General features: G+C 41.3%; 1 protein-coding gene and 1 long non-coding RNA gene across 2 annotated transcripts in view; one reads left to right on the top strand and one right to left on the bottom strand.

Annotated features, from left to right (window-relative positions):
- LOC121925624 (transmembrane 4 L6 family member 1-like) overlaps window positions 1-13,837 on the top strand; it is an 18,645-nt gene extending 4,808 nt beyond the window's left edge. The window contains exons 2-7 of the mRNA XM_042457985.1: window positions 4,183-4,257; window positions 4,669-4,723; window positions 8,468-8,557; window positions 8,651-8,796; window positions 10,341-10,524; window positions 13,501-13,837. Of these exons, the coding sequence (XP_042313919.1) occupies window positions 4,235-4,257; window positions 4,669-4,723; window positions 8,468-8,557; window positions 8,651-8,796; window positions 10,341-10,524; window positions 13,501-13,515 (513 nt within the window). The 5' untranslated portion in view covers window positions 4,183-4,234 and the 3' untranslated portion in view covers window positions 13,516-13,837. The remainder of the gene's footprint in view (window positions 1-4,182; window positions 4,258-4,668; window positions 4,724-8,467; window positions 8,558-8,650; window positions 8,797-10,340; window positions 10,525-13,500) is intronic.
- Window positions 1-16,713, bottom strand: part of LOC121925626 — a 64,569-nt gene extending 47,856 nt beyond the window's left edge. The window contains exon 1 of the long non-coding RNA XR_006102915.1: window positions 16,195-16,713. This is a non-coding gene — a long non-coding RNA (uncharacterized LOC121925626). The remainder of the gene's footprint in view (window positions 1-16,194) is intronic.
- Window positions 16,714-20,044: the final 3,331 nt, after the last annotated feature.

Below are 20,044 nucleotides of genomic sequence, written 5' to 3'. Positions count from 1 at the left end.
CCCTGTACAAGAAAAAAGGAGCAAAATCAGATTGCTCAAACTATCGAGGTATAACACTGCTCTCCATCGTTGGAAAAATCCTTGCAAGGATACTGCTGAACAGATTAGTCCCTGCTATTGCAGAAGAACTTCTTCCTGAAAGCCAATGTGGCTTTAGAGCTAATAGGAGCACTACAGACATGGTATTTGCCCTTAGACAACTGCAAGAGAAATGTAGAGAGCAGAACAAAGGACTCTATGTAACATTTGTCGACCTCACTAAAGCCTTCGACACTGTGAGTGGAAAAGGTCTGTGGCAGATCCTGGAACGACTAGGATGCCTCCCCAAATTCCTCAAAATGATCATCCTGCTACATGAAGCCCAGCAAGGTCAGGTCAGATATGGTGATGCTTTCTCGGAGCCCTTTCTAATAACTAATGGTGTGAAACAAGGTTGTGTTCTCGCTCCAACTCTATTTACAATCTTCTTCAGCATGATGCTCCAAAGGGCTACGGCAGATCTCAAAGAAGACGGCATTTATATACGCTACCATACTGATGGTAGCCTGTTTAACTTAAGCCGCCTGATGGCCTGCACTAAGACTCTAAACTATCTAGTCCATGAGCTGCTTTTTGCTGATGATGCTGCCCTCGTTGCCCATATGGAAGCAGCTCTGCAGCGCCTAACATCTTGTTTTGCAACAGCTGCAGAGCTCTTTGGACTGGAAGTCAGTCTGAAGAAAACGGAAGTTCTCTACCAGCCGGCACCTCAGGAAGAACACTACCACCCCCACATCACTGTAGGCACATCTGTGCTTAGGTCTGTCCAGCAGTTCACCTACCTGGGAAGCATCATCTCTTCAGACACCAAGATTGATAAAAAGATCAATCACAGACTGGCAAAGGCATATAGTGCATTCGGAAGGCTTCACAAAAGAGTCTGGAGTAACAAACACTTGAGGCGAAGCACAAAAATCAGTGTGTATGGGGGTGTTCTCACTGGCTTATACTCCGTGTTACAAATCGAAACCAAGGTATAGCGTTCCTATTAGAAACCGAATTAACTCTAGAACAGTTCCAGAGTAACCCGCAATCGTTCCCACTAAAATCCGAATCATAAAGCGGATTTTTATTTAATCCGTGTTAATGGCAAATTAAAATAAAACGTTAAGTAAATGGGAACGAAATAAATAAAGCGAATTGAAAAGCGGGATAACACTCGCTGTATTTTGAATCGCTTTAAAATGAACCGCAGTATTTAAATTTGTTTTAAATCACAAGTGAGAACAGCCCCGAAAGAGCCATTGTACTGTCTATTCTCCTCTACAGGTCTGAAACATGGGTCACCTATCGCCAACACCTACGACTCCTTGAACGCTTTCATCAGCGCTGTTTATGCACAATTCTAAATATACACTGGACTGACTATGTGACGAATGTTGCTGTCCTTGAGCAAGCAGGGACCACCAGCATTGAGGCCATGCTATTGAGGACGCAGCTGCGCTGGGCAGGACACGTTTCTAGGATGAAGGACCATCGTCTCCCCAAAATAGTATTCTATGGTGAACTCACCATGGGTCAGCATAAGAGGGACGCCCCAAAGAAGAGATACAAGGACTCCCTGAAACAACATCTCAGGCTTGGACAAACTTATCATCAACAATGGTCTGCTCTGGCCTCGCATCGGGAGGCATGGAGAGGCACTATCCACGATGCTGCAGCCTTTTTCGAAAGCTCACGCTGAACGAGTCGCGAAGAGAAACGACATCGCAGAAAGAACCACAACCTGGAAACATCACCCAAGGAGACTTTCCGCTGTGCTTTCTGCAACTGGACCTGTTTGTCCCAGATTTTAGTCACCAACGCGCTTGTACAAAGCGCGGGATGAGTCCTTCCTGAATCTTCGTTCGCGAAGCAAAGCCAGAGATTGCCATTGCATTTGCCAATATATGGGAATTACAATTTATGAGTAAATTTAGTACAAAAAACATTACTAAGGCAGGTTACAAACCGCCAGGTTGTGGTGGTCTCCCGCCGCCGCCGCTTGCAGTGTCCGGGAGCCGCAGCTGCCACACCGCGGGGCTCCCGGACGCTCCAAGGAAGGAGAACGGAAATCGCGCTCCTTCCTCGGCCCTGGAAGTGGTGCCGCAAAGCGCAAGGCACGCTTTCGCGGCATCACTTCCGCCGTGACACGTCTGGATGCTATGCGTCCAAGACGTCAAAATGGCGGCGGCCGTGTGGAACGGCCGCTGCCATTTTGTGCGCACAGAGTGCGTACTAGGGTTAGGGGGGTGCGGAAGCACTGCCCCTTCCTAACCCTAGTACGTGCTCCGCGCATACTTTCTGGCGGTTTGTAACCCACCCAAGGGTTCTGTATGGTGTGGTATGGGAGCGGATCAATGGGGTGGGAATACCACACGTTACCGCACTGGGTGACATTGACCCTACTTATCACACTAGGGGCAAACATGATTTAAACGAGAGTTAAACTAGAGAAAACCAGGGAATGTCATGTGATAAACATCAGGCATTTCCTGGTTTTCTCTAGTTTAACTCTTGTTTAAATCCAATTTGCCCTCTAGTGTGATAAAGCAGTTAACAGACCAATGAACAGCTAAACCAATCACCTGTATCAGATCTCTAGAAACAGGCAGGTCTTCAAAGGGGGCTTTCTAGAGTTTGTTTGTCTCTTGTCTCTAAATCTGTGTCTCACTCCCAGATTGTAGTGACTCTAAATTAAACCTTTCCTATTCACATTTAGATTTCTCTAGTTTTCTCTAGATGGAGTTTTTTGTGGTGGGATGGGACATCTTTCCTAACCAATCTCTTAACTGTCTTGGGACATTTTCTTGCAATTCCCCTCATAGACGATGTGCCTGACAACTTTGCTACTGACGCTTTCAGAATATTTGCAATCATTCCTAAACCCATTAAACTTCTCTCTGCCAAACCCTTCAATCCCACAATAATACTATTGATTACTAGATGCTCAGGAAAGAATAAAAACAGAGGACACTCATCAGGATGCCCTACTTCTGAGTTTCCTGAATGGAATGCTTGTTTCATCTGACTCAGGCAAGGCAATCCAACAGCAATGTCCTAAATTCTTTCAGTTAGTCCCCACTAGAGAAGAAGAACTTGATCAGAAGAAGAACTTGATCAGTTATTCAATTGTGAGTCAACCACATTTAGGTAAAACCATTGGATTCAAAGGGCTATTATAGTTGCAGCTAACAATATATGTCTGATATTATTTACATGTGATTTTATTTGTTATTTATTTTAATCTGGAAACAATCTTGAGTCCCAGTCTGGAGGCAAAGGCAGGATATAAATAAAGTGACCAACTCACTGATCAAATAGGATTCAGGTCTTTGTATTAAGGAGAGCTAGCATGCTGTAATGATTTTTGTGTTAGACTGGGACTCCAGGAGACCAGGGTTCAAATCCCTGCTCAGTCATGGAAACCCATGGGGTGACCTTGGGCAAGTTATATTCTCTCAGCCTCAGAGGAAGGCAATGGCAAACCCACACTGAATAAATCTTACCAAGAAAACCCCATGATAAATTTGCATTAGGGTTAGAATAAGTCCGAAATTACTTGAAGGCACACAACAACTTTGTATCTTTTAGATAATTCCATGTAAATTACATGGATGACCACCCAATTCATGTGTATGGAGATTTCAACATGTGATCAGGAGTTATCTTAGGAGTGGGCAACTGTGACTGTCCAGTTTTTTCTTGCCAATATTTCCCATTAGCCCTACTCTGTTTTGGCAATAATGATGGGTTATGACAATTACTGATTCAAAACACCTGGAGGATCATGCACTCTCTGCCACCTGGTTCAAAATTGTAATTAGCTATGTAACAACCTTGCAGTCATTACATGTCTGTTCCCTAGAGAATGGGAAAAGTTACCTTTTGAACTTTAAGGGTCCCTATGACTGGTTGAAACAGTGAGAGTTTCAGGCTGGCTGATCCACACCTGTGTGTGTGTGTGTGTGTGTGTGTTTTAAATCACTGGTTTATTTGGTGTCATTTATTCTGTACCTTTCAAAATACAGTCAGTTTTGTCTGTCTTGAACAATTTTAAACTATTTGGAGAAGCAAAATAAATATGATTTAAATAAATAGCTTTATACTGTGTCAGGCTTTTAATTTTGTCACACACACCCCCTCCTTCTTATCTCTTTCCAGCTTTTGGAGAACAGTGCCAAAATCTCCACAAAAAACCAACCCCCCTTCCGTCATGTCTAAAAACCTGTTATGCACGTATGTCTGCATATGCTATTATTCATCCCTATAAGATAAAATTCAGGCCAGCTGGACAGCTGTAGTAATTTGTCAGTGGGCAGTGACACTGTGCTTCTTTTGGGGCTTACAAGTTCTGCAATTCCAGTTGACAGCCATGTCGACAGGTACTCATCACCCAGGTATCTAGTAAACCCAGGGTATTTAAGAAAGAATGAGCATGGCTCACTCTCCCCTTTTTGTTGCTCAAATAGGTATATGCCAGTGCTCTTCAGCATAGCTATCCCGCAGAGAGCATTTTCGTAAAACAGCAGGCAACATGTGTTTTGAGTGGTGTATGAAATACACTGGGTACAAACTGCTTGTTTTGGCTGTACTCTGTATTGTGACAAATATTTTGCTTTATTTCCCCAATGGCGAAACGTCACATAGCCATCTTGGCAATTACGTGGGCTGCCTTCATGGCATTATAGGAGGAGGCATTTTGGTGAGTAGCCAATCATTTCCTTTTCTTTTTCTACTCTTAGAATGGATGTTGTTAGTTTCCTTTCCCTGCATGATCTGAGTGTTGTGGCAGCAACAGCATCTCTCTCTGTGTGTGTTTCTGCAGGCATGGCAGAATAAATTATGGACCAGTGGTTCTGAATCAGAGGGATTCTAGTCCAGAAAACATCCAAATTGCCTTGAATTCTGTTATGATTTCCCACATTGATCAAGGTGGCTATCTTTGGGAAGGATCCATTCTTTCACCAACTGTGCAGGATCCTTTGCTCCATAGACATGCTCAGTTGCCAGCAACAAAGGGAAAATGCAATAAAATGTTGTTGTGTATTCCCACTTCTTTAGAGAAATACTTTTGATCAGGACTCCAGACAACCTAGAACAGGAGCCTTGTGGTGTGTGTGTGTGTGTGTGTAGTGGTGGTGGTGGTGGTGGTAGAAATTCAGCAGTCCTACTCCTCTATGTGTAAGCCTTTCCAGCTGTGCTATGTAGATTTAGAGAGGCACCAGCCTCAAGCCTGAGTATTTCATGATTATATAGCAGAGGACATGCAGTCTAGAATATGAAACAACAACAACCCACCATACATTTCCCCCTTTTCTAGGATACTTACAAATTACCTCTTTTCTACCATTGCTTGTCTTCTTGAGTGGGGCTGCATGAATTTGGTTGATTTCATTTTTTTATTATATTGTTATGCTGCTATTAAAAATAGCATTCAGAGTGGCTAACGTATAATAATTTAAAACAAAAGAAAATAACAGCAGCAATAATAGTAGTAGCATCAAAAGAATTTTAAAAGGCCAAATTGAAAAAAATGCACCTTCCTGCCTTTCCCAAAAGAAGGATCTAGAATCCAGAGGTATTTACAATAGTTTAAAAGAAAGTGAAAGCTTTCATGTCCACCTGAAAAGAAGCCAGTTGGCCATCCACCACACTAGGAATAAAACACCATCTTAAGTCTTATAATTCCTACTGTATGATAACCAGGGCCCCTTTCACACCACACAAGTATAGTGTTATGATTCCACTTTAACTGCCATGGTTCCATCCTATGGAATCCTGGGATTTACAATTTAGGGAGAGGTATTTAAACTGTAAATCCCAGGGTTCCATAGGATGGAACCATGGCAGTTAAAGTGGAATCATAGCTCTATAATTGTGTAGCACGAAAAGGTCCCAGATATGCAGAGAAGGGTAATGCTGAGTATGGGTATACTGACAGATCTCCCAGTGATGTGAAATAAATCCTCAAGGTCTTCTCCAATTCTTAATAGTTTAATGATGGGCTCAGCCAATGTGGACTGTCATTCTATAACAAAAAGTGTAGTAGGACTGTGAGCCCAATTCTAACACTCAAATCAATAACTGGGATCAGACACCTTCAGTTCTGAATTGTATGTATGGCTCTGGTTCATGGATTTTGAAGCTGTGGTTCAAAACAAAATCAATCCCTCAGGTTTAGAGTGGAGAAACTGAAACAGATGGTGGCTCCCAGTTGTGATGTTGGGTTGCAGTGACCTGCAGCAACCTGATTATAAATTTTATTTGTATCTTCCCACCACTCCCGATTGGATCAAGGCGGGATCACAGAGTTTAAAAATACAATTACAGCATTGCAATATTATTACCACACAAATTAAAAACCAGGATTAAAAACATAAAATCAACAAATGTGGGGTCAGATGCTCTTGTACCATACAGAACAGTCTGTAATGCATAGAAGGTCAGGTGGGTATGTACATCGAAAGAGCTCTGTCTTAGTCGCCTTCCTGCTAAGATGTCCAAGAGCACTAACAGGGTCGCACTTCCCCTGTCTGTGCCCAGATGGAGGGCATAGACTAAGGCGACCATGACTGTCTCCACTCTGTATCCCGCCCTAAATCCTGATTGAAATGGGTCCAGATAATTGGTTTCATCCAAGACAGCTTGGAATTGCAAGGCCACTGTTCTCTCGATCACCTTGCCCAAGAATGGTAATAGGGAGACCGATCTATAGTTGTTTCTCTCCAGGGGATCTAGGGAGGGTTTTTTAAAAAGTGGTTTAACCACTGCCAATTTTAGCTGAGATGGAAATTTGCCCTCCCTAAAGGATGCATTAATTATGGATTGCAATAGTGCAATCATAGCATTCCCTCCCTGGGTGGTCAGCCAAGATGGGCAAGGATCGAGAGCACACATTGTCTTCCTTACATTTCCAAGGAGCTTATCCACTTCATCAGTACTTACAAACTCAAGGTGATCCAGTCTAACATGATCTATGGAATCTCTGGACACCTCTCTTATTGTTTCTGTTATAATGCTGGCATCGAGATTAGCCGTTATCAGAGAGATTTTGACCTCCTTAATCTTGCTTTTGGAAATAAACATGAACAATATTATTTGACTTTTCTTCTATGAAAAACAAAGTAGTATATATAACATTTCCATGCATTAACCAAACTCCAAACTTACTTGGCTTTGGTGGATATGTTGCATCATAAGCCTGCCAGAAGAGATTTGACAGCTGAATACGCTGTCTGAATTTAAAACAGCATTGAAGACCAGTCTCTTCCCCAGGCTTATCCAGATGATTTTTAAATTGTGAATTTAGCTGATGAATTTTAAATGTGGATTGTTTCAAAATGTGTTATGTCTTATTTGATCTTTTAAACTGTTTCATCTTTTAATTAAAGTGTTTTAATTGATGTTGTGCATTGTTGATTTGTATTTCCTCACCTTGATTCATGGGGAGTTTGCCCTTCCTTTCCTTTGAGGCTGAAAGCATGTGACATGCCCAGCGGATTCTTATGGCCAACCAGGGAATTGAAACATGTTCTCTCAGTGTCCTAGTCCAACACTAGAACCTCAGTAAAGGGGTTTCTTAGTGTCTCTGCTATATACTAGGTGTTGGTATTGTTACACCACATAACAGGCTATATAGGAGTCCAGTGGTCAATTGTTACTGAAGAGGCACACAGGAACAGCAACAACTAATGATTTTTTAATAATTAAATTTTAGTAGCAAGTTATTGGTGAGAAATAGAGCAAGCTTATTTTTCTATTTTTCTATTTATGTGCAACAACATCAAATAGGGACTTAACAAAGATATTGTCAATACATTAGCTTTTAAAATAATTTGTTCATATTCTCCACATATAAAGGTTTAACCTATCCATGGTGCATGCATAGGTATTAGCTTTCAGTAGGTGCTATGCCTGACATCTGTGTTGTTTGTATTTCAGATGGTTTCTGTTACATCTTTCTATCCTGCATCTCCTCTGTGCTTCTGGTTGTGGCGCATGGTGGTGTGACTTGCATGCTTTCATCTGTGGAGAAATCTGTGCACCATGGCTAATTGCCTGATTATTCAGTTAGTGATGACCACTCAGATCTTCTGATCCTCCTGTTAATCATATCCAAAATGGTATTTTACAAAATTTGTAAAAATGCTGATCTCCCTTCAATTGCTAGATTGAGTTAGAGTTAGAGCTATTGAATCAATGAGAACGTAGTAAAATCAATATTTATATATGTTCCATGAATTCAGTAGGTCTATACGAACTGGAACTAGTAACTGAACTTAGGAGGATTATTTAACAAGGTAAGCTGAAATAGTTTAGAATAGGATGCAGAACTAAGCTGAGCCACATAGTAGTATGATTGTAGTTACAACTAATCGCAAGCCCATGTTGTGGAGATGCAATCAATTGATCAATAAGACCTGTTTCTTTCCTCCTTAAAACTTAGATTTTGATCCCAGCATTTGTGCTTATTCGATTAGAACATGAAGAATTCCGTGGATGTTGTCCCTATGAGAACCACAGGCGAAACTGTGCAGTAAGTGAATACTTCACTTCACTCATCATTTAAAGGTGAAATCCAATCATGAACTCTAACAGATAACAATTCCATACTCTTTTCATATTGTAGCTGCTGGCTTCAGTCTTGGTTTCCTGTGTTGGAATTCTTGGTGCTGGATACTGTTTCATCATTGCAGCTCTGACTTTAGCCCATGAGCCCTACTGTTATTCCACAGACGACACCTGCTGCCATCACGTTTCTGCTGCTAATGGAGGGTATATAGCTTTTCCGTAACATACTGAACATAATGTGACTATATATGCTAACCATTTCACACTGCATGTATTTACATACATGCACTGTACACTCCATGCATCTGAGGAAGTAGACAAAGGTCCTTTCTGCATTGCAGAAATGATTCAGTTTGGCACTGCTTAACTGTTATGGCTCAATTCTTTGGAATTATAAGTTTTGTAGTTTTGTGAGATGTTTAGCTTTCTCTGCCAGAGTGCTCTGGTATCACAAAAAACTACAAATGCCAGGATTCTATAGGATGGAGCCTTCACAGTTAAAGTGGTGTCAAACTGCATTAATTCAGCAGTGTGGCAGCAGCTCTAGTCTACAAAAGCTTATACTAAAATTTATTTCCCACACTTAGACTCAAAGGTACTACAAGATTCCTTTTCATACACATATTCCGGACTAACATGGCTATGTCTCTGAATTCATTTTACACTGTTACATTATAGCTAGAACTCTTCTCCCTGACACTAGTTTTTCAGTCACTGTTTATGCAGTAGACCACTACTTAGTCATTAGAGTTCTCGTTGCTGAAAGGTAAAAAATACTTCCAAATAAAGGGGGTAAGTGGAATGGGGACATATAGGCTATGCAACCTTGTATGCTCTAGATATTTTAGTCTGCAACACCTATCTATTCCAGACAGGCTGGTCATTTGTTTGAGATTATGGGTTACATCGCAAAAGATTTGGGAGGCATTAAGGTGCCCTTGACCAATGCAAGCTAACAAGGTACCATCTGTGAATAGTCTGTTGGTGCAGGTAGCCTACAGTGAAGAATAACTATGTTGTGAGGAGATCATAAACACAGAAGCTGAGCAGTGCTGGATGAAGCCAAAAACTAAAGGCATTCTGTCACACAATAACCAATCAGTTACTTATGAATGCAACAATGTCACCTTTTCCAGCAACTGATATGCAGTAGCACACTGAATCTGGTACAGTATCAGAGAAAACATTCGATCTGTTACAAATGGTAGTCACTGACAGCCCATCCTCTATGACAGTGATGGTGAAACTTTTACAGACTGAGTGCCCAAACTGCAACCCAGATCCCACTTATTTATTGCAAAGTGCCATATCCCTCTGGCTTTCTAGTAAGAAACTCTGGCAAATTCTGTGCTAGAGCGACAGCATGTGTGCCAACAGAGAGGGCTCTGAGTGCCGCCTCTGGCACGCATGCCATAGGTTCGCCATCACTTCTCTATGATCTTGCTCCATCCATTTTCAAACTGACCAAATTCACCAAGTTTATGGCCATCATTTTACCTTGTGGCAATGAGTTTCCTAGATCTACCATGTACTCCTTGTTGCCACTGCCCGACCCATGTTTGTAAGGGAGTAGTGTAAGTTCAGTCTGGGTTAGGAAAAGGTAGGCACACAGTCTCAGAAAATGTATGAATAAAACAGTAAGAAAGGCTTTCAAACATGTCCAGCAGTTTGTTTGTGTCTGCATGATGTGTGCCAGCTCCACCCTTGCCCCATGGCTACAAGTGAATATTTATCATTGGTCTCAACAGGTACCAGTGTGATAACTCTGGCTCGTGTCAATGCCAAGAGCCAAGACATGTTGTTCAGTGGAACATTGCCTTTTCCTCCATCTTGCTTATTTTGAGTGGAATCGAATTAATTCTCTGCACCATTCAAATAATCCAAGGCTGTCTTGGAGGTGCATGGGCCGTGTGTCATGGTTGTGACAAACAGGTAAGTGAATTTAAATGTTTCTATAAAAAGTATTCTTGAGGTTGTTTAATGTCACAACAAAACTGTCCATGATGCTTCATAAACTGACTCAGTGAGCCAAGCATGGCTTTTATGTCTGTGTCATTTGGAAGCTCATGTTTAGACAGCACATATAAAGTTTGTTCATTTCTGTATTTATTAGTTGCTTTTTTTTGTTTGCTTAACTGCACAAAACTGCATAGAATAAGCATTAAAATCCAACAGAACAGACACCCCAAAGAAGCTGACAAAAGCTACTAGATGATTTTGGGTGGAACTTGGAAAAGTTACTTCTTTGCACTATAACTCCACAAATCCCCAGCCAGTATGGCCACTCTTTTGGGGGGGGGGGGTTCAGATTTTATCCACATGGGAGAACCACCAAAATAAGAGTTGCAGCTCAGCTCTGAATCATATACTTTAAAAAACACTCTCCTTGATTTAAGTATGATCGACAAGTGTTCAGAAACTTTCCAAGGCTGAATTGAATTCACTTTTGCATATTGATTTCAGTGGCGTTAAGTATGTGCCACCTTGAATTGTGATTTTTAATTTCTACTTTATAACTGCTTGCTTACTTTTTGCCCTAATATTGCATACTAATATGTGGCATTTGCTTGTTCATAGCAAATGTGTTTGTATATGTATATGAAGAAGATGAAGAGAAATTAATTCACAAGAAGTAACTTCTTCTTTACTTTTCAAATGATCTCATCACCTGGGATTTTAGCTGCAATGCTTAGCCTTAACAACTTTCTGGTCTGGCAGAAGCATTTTTCTACTAGACAGTTCACTTTCAACCTTCAGACCTAGGCCTCTACTACAATAGGTCTTGGGAAATTTTTTGCCTTTCGAACATTCTGAAGGCCACATGGATTGCCAAAAATGCCCACTCAAAAGTGTGTGTGTGGGGGGGGGGGGGGGAGTGGGCAGAAGCCCACTTCTAGCATTGAGAAACAGGTATTTTTGATGTTAAAAAAATGAAGGGCCACATTATAACCTATTTAAAAGGTGAAATGCCATTCCCAAACACTTCCAGGAGAGGCATGTCAAAGATTTATTTGGTCAGAAAAAGTGTGAACCAGGGAGACTGGATGACCTCAGGGCCAGATGGACAGCTATGAAGGCCACATGGAACCCCATGGCTACATTTTGCCCATCCCAGCTTTAGACTGTTTTCTCTTTCTTAGAACCATCTGATAATGGCATTGTTGGTCCAATACCCTGATTTGTGTTGAGCAGCACCACAGAGTGTTAAACAGTGGAACAAACAAACAAACAAACAAGCTTCATTTATATACCGCTTCATAACACCTAAGCGGTGTCTAAGCAGTTTACAACTGTAAGCTAATTTGCCCCCAACAATCTGGGTACTCATTTTAGCGACCTTGGAAGGATGCAAGCCTGAGTCAAGCTTGAGCCCTTTTGCTGGTCTTGAAATTGCAACCTTGTAGTTTTAAGTGAGTGGCTGCAGTACAGGCATTTAACCACTGTGCCACCAGAGTTCAGGTCTGAGCACACTCTGGAAGGCTGCACCATCCTAATTTTGGCTACTCTGGCCATGTGTCATCACAGTCATTTTTCTGGGAGAGGAATAGTGACATTATGTTACTTCTGGTTGTCTTTTGGAGTGTTTTAGGAAGGGCAAGATTCTGCCTCAAACTTTCCTCTCCCCCACTGAATAAAACTGAATATAAACATATCTTTCTATTTGGTCTGCAGCAGTTGAAGTAAGCTAAGTACAAGGGGGGGGGGGAGAGGGAGGAGAAGAGAGAAATTGGGACATTTTAAAAGTAGTTGAACTAGTGGGATCACAGAGAATTGCTCAGGATAGTCACTGCCAAATTAGGATGGTTTGAATGTCTGGATTCCCACCTCTGCAGCAAAAGGTGTGTTACTTATGTTGTGGATAGTCAATAATGCCATGCAAAGAATGCAGTTCTATGCATGTTTACTTGGCAGTGTGTCACATTGAATGTAGTGGTGCTTACCTTTCCAGAGGCACTTATGGGAATGGGTAAAGAAATTTTGCCAGTCACATTCTAAAGTCCAATTTGGTAAGGTTCTCATGGGCCACATTTCAGCAGTGGCTGAGGCCAGATATTCTTATTACTCTGGACATTTAAATAACAAGCATGTAAATCACAGTTCAATTCTAGTCATGTCTATTCAGGAGGACATCACAGTAAAACCATGTCCTGGGTTGCAAAGTAGGACTCAAGTTTCATGCCACTGCTTTCCAAACTTGCAATCTATTATTATTATCAATGGAAGACAGGCCTAATGGAAAATTAGGTAGGGGAAGGAGTTCCTTGTTCCTGTTGTACAGGATTGCATTGCACAGCTGATATTAAAAGAAGATCAACAATGATGGTTCCCTCTCACATTCAATTCAATTAATCCATACTAAAATGAGTGTTTGCAAAAGTTACTTTTTGGAGTACAAGTCCTAGGATCCTCCAGTCAATATGGTCATACTAGCTGAGAATTCTGGGGGTTATAGTTTAAAAATATATTTTTTTTTCTGCCAAGCTCTGTCTAAAACTGGATGTAATCATCTGCAGTTGATCTGGGAATAAACAAGAACTGAATTCACCTACTTACAGAGTACAAAAGGAGCCCTGGTGGCGCAGTGGTTAAATGCCTGTACTGCAACCATTCACTCAAAACCACAAGGTTGCGAGTTCAAGACCAGCAAAAGGGCCCAAGCTCGACTCAGGCTTGCATCCTTCCGAGGTCGCTGAAATGAATACCCAGACTGTTGGAGGCAAATTAGCTTACTTACTAATTAGCTTACTTGCTGTTCACCGCTATGATCTTTGGAATAGCGGTATATAAATAAAACAAATTATTATTATTAATTATTAAATGAGAAAAAATATTAGACTCTGGGATATTTCTGTTCTATATTTATTAAATATCCCTTTTTTCCCTTTCTCTTTTTTCCTTCTTTTACAGAGATGCCCTTGCTAGACTACTAGGACTTGAAAACAAGTTACGGTCATCTTATGCATCACTGTAATTATGCCTGTGTTTTTGAGCTGACTTGACTAATTCAGCCAAACTCATCCTTATGACTTGTTTTATATGGTATATAACTGTTAATTATTAAGAGATCATAGTTCATATTGCATGCATTGTTCCCAAATACTATTTTTTTAAAAATAGCAGAAACTGAGGAGTTTTTATATAAGTTTCTTGAACAAGATTCCCTTAAAATTTTCTTACATATGAATCGGACCTCTATATCCATGGATTCTCCATCCATGGATTCCATCATTTTCCAAATGAGCTTGAAAATATTTTTTGCAGACAATCCAAAAACAAACCTCAATTTTGCCATTTTATATTAGGGGCATCATTTTACTATGCCATTGTATATAATGGAACTTGAGTGTCCACAGATATTGGTATCGATGGGAGGAGGATCCTGGAACCAAACCGCAGTGAATACCAAGGGCCCCCTGCACTGATTTTAACTGCTTTGTAACTCACTTCATCTTAAAAAAAAAAATCAATGGATATTTTACACCATAATCTTATAATCACTTATTTAAGAGTATGCCCTGTTAAACTTAAATAGAACCTGCCTCTAAAGAGATGTGTAGTATTAACCTGGTAGCATATTATTATTATACAGTTTCTCATAGCTTTTCAGATAAATTTCAATGATATATTTTCATACTTAAATTGGTTTAATCCATTAAGATCTGATTTTCCTTATAGCAGCAGGAGTTGCGAGGAGCCCTCCTGAGTCAAACCAAATACCTACCTAGTCTAGTATTCTTTTCACACACTGATCACCAGATGCCCATGGGAAGCCCATAAGTGGGATAGGAGACCCTTATGTTTGTGATGGCTCAACAACTTGTATTGGATGCACACTGTCTTTGATTCTGGAGGTGATATATAACTGTCATTTGTGGTAACCATTGAAAACTTTGTTTAATACCCTTTTAATGTCATTCACATTTTTGGCTGTTATTATGTTGTAGGGTAGGAAATACAACAGTTTGATTATGCACCACGTGAAAAACAACAACAGAAAAAAAACAAACCCAAACACCCTTTCTTTTATCTATCCCAAATCTCCCATCATTTAACATCAAGTGATGACCCTGGTTCTGGCATTATAAGAGGGCTTTCTCCATCCATTTTCTCCACATTATACATAATTTCATACTATCATTTCTTCCTTTGCCTATTCCCAACATAAACAGCAGAAACACTGTAATGTTTCCTCATATAGGAGTTATTCCAGTCTTGTGATCATTTTAGTTTTTGAGAACAGAGGACAGAGGCAGCCTGGGTCTCAAAGGTGGTATCTTTTTGTGTACTAATGGAGTTTAAATTCTATTTCCTGGATTTTAAGGCTCTTTGGTCTCCCAGAACCCACATGGCCAAAATGGAGGAATGGCCTCTGCCTACAGGGATATCCCTCCATACCATCTCAACTAAGAACAACAATTGTAGGCCTATGACTCTAGCATCGTCATATTTTTTCTCTCTCTCCTATACGATTTTTAACACTTTTGCCTGATGAAGAAGCCAGTGGAGCCTCAAACGTTTGCATCATGTATTTTGTGCATTTTAGTTGGTCCAATAAAGATCTCACTGTTTTGTGGATTTTGGATATCATTGTACTGTGCTATATGGCCAACATGGCTACCTCTGGATATTTCTGTATTTAGGCTTGATCGCATTAGGGTCCCATTCTAAGTGAATATTCATCCTTGTAGATTATAGACATATTTTTGGGAAAATGCATTTGCTTTTGGAAAGTACATATCCTAAGTGTACAGAAAAGAAACTTCTCTGGAACTTCTTTGAACATGTTCTATAAGAGAAATCTAGCAAGATAGATGGGGTGGTGGGGAAGAATGAAGAAAGCAAGAGACAGAGGAAAGAAAACTGAGTTAGTAAGGATAAGAATTGCAATAATAACCAATAAAGCAATTTCCAAGAGCTCCATGTTGTATTTCTTGTTTCTTTAGAAATCTTTCATACAGATGACTTGTTCCCAATAAAGACATTGGGCCAGCACAAGGTGTGTTGTATAAGCAATTGTGGAGTTCACAGATAGCTCAAGGATAGTATGCAATACAGTTTTTACTGTGCCAACAGTTGAGCAAAAGGTTGCATATAAGACAATGTCTTGAGTTCCCATTATGGTTTAAGTTCACCTATGCCTTTAAAAACATGAGAGGGAAGGTCTGTAAAGTAGCAGCAATATCTTTGCTTGTTCATGCAGAAGGTCCCAGGTTCAATTCCCAGCATCTTCAGACAGGGTTCAGAAAGACCTGCTTTTAGCCATTGTGCACCCTCCAACATTTCACAGATTAAACCTGGGACATATGTGGCTAATTCACATCAGTGTTCCAAGAAGGGAAAAGTTGGCAACAACAACAACAATAATAAAGAATGGACACACTAGGAGAGTCTGCAGCAGTTTGCTTTTGCCTGAACATACTGGTAAAGACATGATTCTGCCCCCTTCTCTCCTCTTGCTTCTTGAGTTGAGTGCAATCTACTTTTGTACTTTGAATTGTACATTTTGTACTTTGAAAATGTAAAAGCATGCACCAAGCCTCAGAGAAGCAACTCCAAATATTCTTTCCCTCATTCTTGGCTTGTTGTGGCACTGCTACTCACCAGGTGCTGCCCTTGGAGACACATGGCTAGCATAGCTAGGATAAGGAAAGCAGGTGTGGTGGATTCTCCCTCTCCTCCTCCTGAGCAAAAGCAACCATGTGGAGCCAGTGGGACAAAGGTGGTGGAGGCCAGGACAGAGGCACTTTAACACTCGCTACCAGCTTGGCTGATACCACCCACAACAACTAGGACAAGGTCTCCTCAAGGCACTGGGTGTGCTGCTGCTGCAGCCTCCCTACTGGTGTCACACCTCCTGATGGGTGTAACCCAGTACAGTGTGAACCCCCTGCACCCTGTTAATGATGCCATTGGTCACATCTAGACTCATGCAACATTTCAGAAATTGATTTTCACCAATTTCCACTGAAGTTTCATCATTATTATCCAGGAGTCATAGTTGAAGTAATGTAGTGGTTTGAGTGCTGGACTATGACTATGGAGATCAGGGTTCAATTCCCCGCTCACGTATAAAACTGACTGCATGATCTTGGGTAAGTCACACTCAGACTCAAAAGATGTCAATGGCAAAGCGCTTCTGAAGAAAACCCTGTGATAGGTTTGCCTTACAGTTGCCATAAGTAAATAATGCTTGGAGGCACACCACCACCACTACCACCACCACCACCATCACAACAGTCAAAGTGCTAAAGTGCTTTAGCAATGTTAGACTAGTGAACTTTTTATTTTTGGTGGAAACAATTCTTCTTTCTCCCTCTCTTCAATCTGTGTTCTTGAAACAATAGCTGTATTTACTAACAATACAAACAAACAGCTAAGTAGCAATACATTTCAGTTTTTGAAAATACAGGATTAATTAAACTAACTTAGGAAGTAAGAATGAAAAGTCCTTGGTAATGCTGGGCCTTTCCAAGAAATACATTGGGCTGAAACCAATGTCAAATGGATCTCTAAAATAAAATAATTTTTTACAGAAACAAAACTTGGGACTTTCGTGGACAAATTTGTCATTGGGAGGGGCTCATTGATTAGTTCAAAAATAAGTAACATCAAGACCAGGTCCTCTTAATATGCAAGTTTTAGATGTTTAGGTTTCATGGTTTTGGAGCTATGGCAGAGAAAAACAAAAAAACAACAACAATTTCTGTTATTATAGATACATTCACCATTACTTAAAATTTCATAGATGTTTCCTCTCATGTTTAAGCCTCAGTTTAACAACTTACAAGGACCCATGATGGCTAGCCTATAGCACACAAAGCCATTTCTGAGGGCACGCGGAGAGATGGGAGGGTGGGGGAAGAGTAGGAACAGTTGGACACCTGGTGCGGGAAGGCTTGTAGGTTTGGACACTTGAGGAATTTATCAAACAAGGGGAATTGGAAGTATAATCAGATGGCAATCTAAACGCAATCATGGGTTTAATATTATTGCACGATAGACCGCCACACGCAAATTCGGGCAATGGGGAGCCAGTTCAAATGCAATGTGTATTCACGTAATTGCACAAAACTAGTGACTTTAGGTGAATGCGTTCTGGCCCCACTTTCTTTTCATTCGAATTTAAGAGAAATTCCTCCCGTTTGATAAACTCCTTGGTCTCTAAAAGGTTCGCCATCACTACTATAGACTTTTACCTGAAACAAAGCTCCACTGGACAAAATGAGAAACAGATCATTCCATTTCCATTTCCTGTCTGTTTTATATGGATTTATTTCTATGTGGATTTTGTCCTGTCTTTCTAATAATCTACTTTTAAAAAAACAACAAATTATTACAGATGTTTTTGAATGTAATTTGTCATAAAATAAGCATTTCTAGATATATATTTCTGAAAACAAACTATCCTAAAATGATCCTTTTCTTTTATCTGTTCCATCACTGTCTTCTTGTACTCTTCATTTGCACTGAAAGCAAAATTTGGAAGAAACAAATTAGGTTTTGACTAAGTTCTTCTGGATCCTTACTCACATGAGTGAAATTCAATGTTTCATATATAATTGACATTATTCAAACAACATTTCAGTTAGCACTCCTTTCAGGAAGCAAATTAATCTAGAAATCTGGAAAATTGTTAATTTACGGTAAATGAGTGTAACTGTATTGCAACACCATATAGTTGAGTAACTGGCATTGCACTTTGCTAGATGTCTGCCAAGTACGAGTCAAGCAACAAATGAGAACAGACATTTCTCTTCTTGACATGTTTAGCTTATAATCATTTCAAGTAGAAGCCACTTTGAATGGAAACCACAGAAAAATAGCACAGAAAGCATTGTGTACCGCCCCCTGAACATGTCTTCCTTTTATAGGGCATGTCCTACATTCCTTCCAGGAAGAATTTCAAAAAGTACTCCATTTTGAGATGACAAAGAAGAACATTGAGCAATCCTACATTTGCTGTTCCCCTTCAAGAAATTTGTCTACTTGACAGTGGCTGCAGATAGTAGGATAGGATGGATCCTTGTAAGGTTCTTGGACCAGCAGCAGACAAGACTCACTTCTAGAGTCTCAGAGGGCGAAGGACAGCAAACCTGTTAGGCAGTGGGCTGCTTGAAGATGCAATGCAAATGCTGAAAAGGTTTTTTCCTTATTTTCTGCACAATGGACAAATTAAAGGAATAATTTAAATGTAGATTCAGTCAAGAGTTTGTCACTAGTAAAGTGCAATTTTAAGCTTTTGTCTTGCTAAAAGTTCTTTAAGTATATTGCAAGCCGACAAGGCATTTTAATGAAGATAGGTTCATCAGGAAAATATGGTTGAGTACATAATAAAATACTGTGTATGTAATATAGCTGAAAATAACCCATATGAATTGAATTTATATTTATAGTAGTGCTCTTAGGTTTCATTTTGTAAAGCCCTACATTTTTCTACAATGTCCTACATTTTCATTGAATGTCCTGCATTTTGTAGTGCCTTGTCCACCTTTGCGGTTATGACATCTGGTCACCCTGCCCCTGAAGTATAAGATATATTTCACTTCCTCTGCCTTTTCAGCCTAGGAAAAATCCTACCGCAGACCTATATTTTAAAATGGTTGCTTTGATTGCTGCTTTGTGGGGTCAGCCTCCACAAGGTTACTTACTCATGTTGTGTACTCTGGCAGGCAGTGGCTTAAGTCTTTTCGGCCAAGGCCTTCTCTATTACCTCCTGCTGTTGCTGGGTACCTTCAAGTGGTTTCTGACCTATGGTGACCCTAAGACAAATGTATCATAGGATTTCCATGGACTGGATGGCCCTTGTGGTTTCTTGCCATGGAAACCAGGCCCTATGAGGAACGACTTAGGGAGCTGGTAGGGATGCCATAACCCGGTGGCCCCCGTGACAAACCCGCTTATTGGGGGGGCCGTCACGGTCACGGTCCGGTTTGGCCCCCTGCCCCCGGCTTGGGGCCCACGCGGCGTCAACCCACCTTCCCCTGCCTCCCCGCGTGGCTGCGCCACCCACCTCCTCCTCCTCCTCCGTTGGGAAGCAAAGGAGGAGGCAGTGCGTGGGGGGGAGGGTGGCGGGGAGGTGGGGAGGGGGCGCGGGTGTGCGCAGGATGCGCACCTCCTTCTCCTCCTCCTCCGTTGCAAGCCTCCCTTCCTTTCTCCATCCTTCCTCCTCCTCCTCTGCCTCCCAGCCCAGGCCCAAGTGGAGGAGGAGGCAGAGGTGCCTGCCTGGCTTGGTGCTCCCTGCGCGCGCACGTACACCAAGGCAGCAGCCACTGGCAGGCAGCCACCCACCGCCTCCTCCGCCTGGCGCGCCTCCGCGCTGGGCACTTCCTTGGGCCTGGGAGGCGGAGGCAGAGGAGGAGGCTGAGGCGGAGGTGGCTGGCTGCCTGCCTCCTGCCTTGGCGCGTGGGCGGAGGGGAGCGCGCCAAGGCAGCCACCCACCTCCTCCTTCACT

Source organism: Sceloporus undulatus, chromosome 3 (genome assembly GCF_019175285.1).
Source record: "Sceloporus undulatus isolate JIND9_A2432 ecotype Alabama chromosome 3, SceUnd_v1.1, whole genome shotgun sequence".
Classification (NCBI taxonomy): domain Eukaryota; kingdom Metazoa; phylum Chordata; class Lepidosauria; order Squamata; family Phrynosomatidae; genus Sceloporus; species Sceloporus undulatus.
The sequence above is the reverse complement of the archived record's forward strand: the minus strand, read 5'-3'. Positions and strand labels throughout refer to the sequence as shown.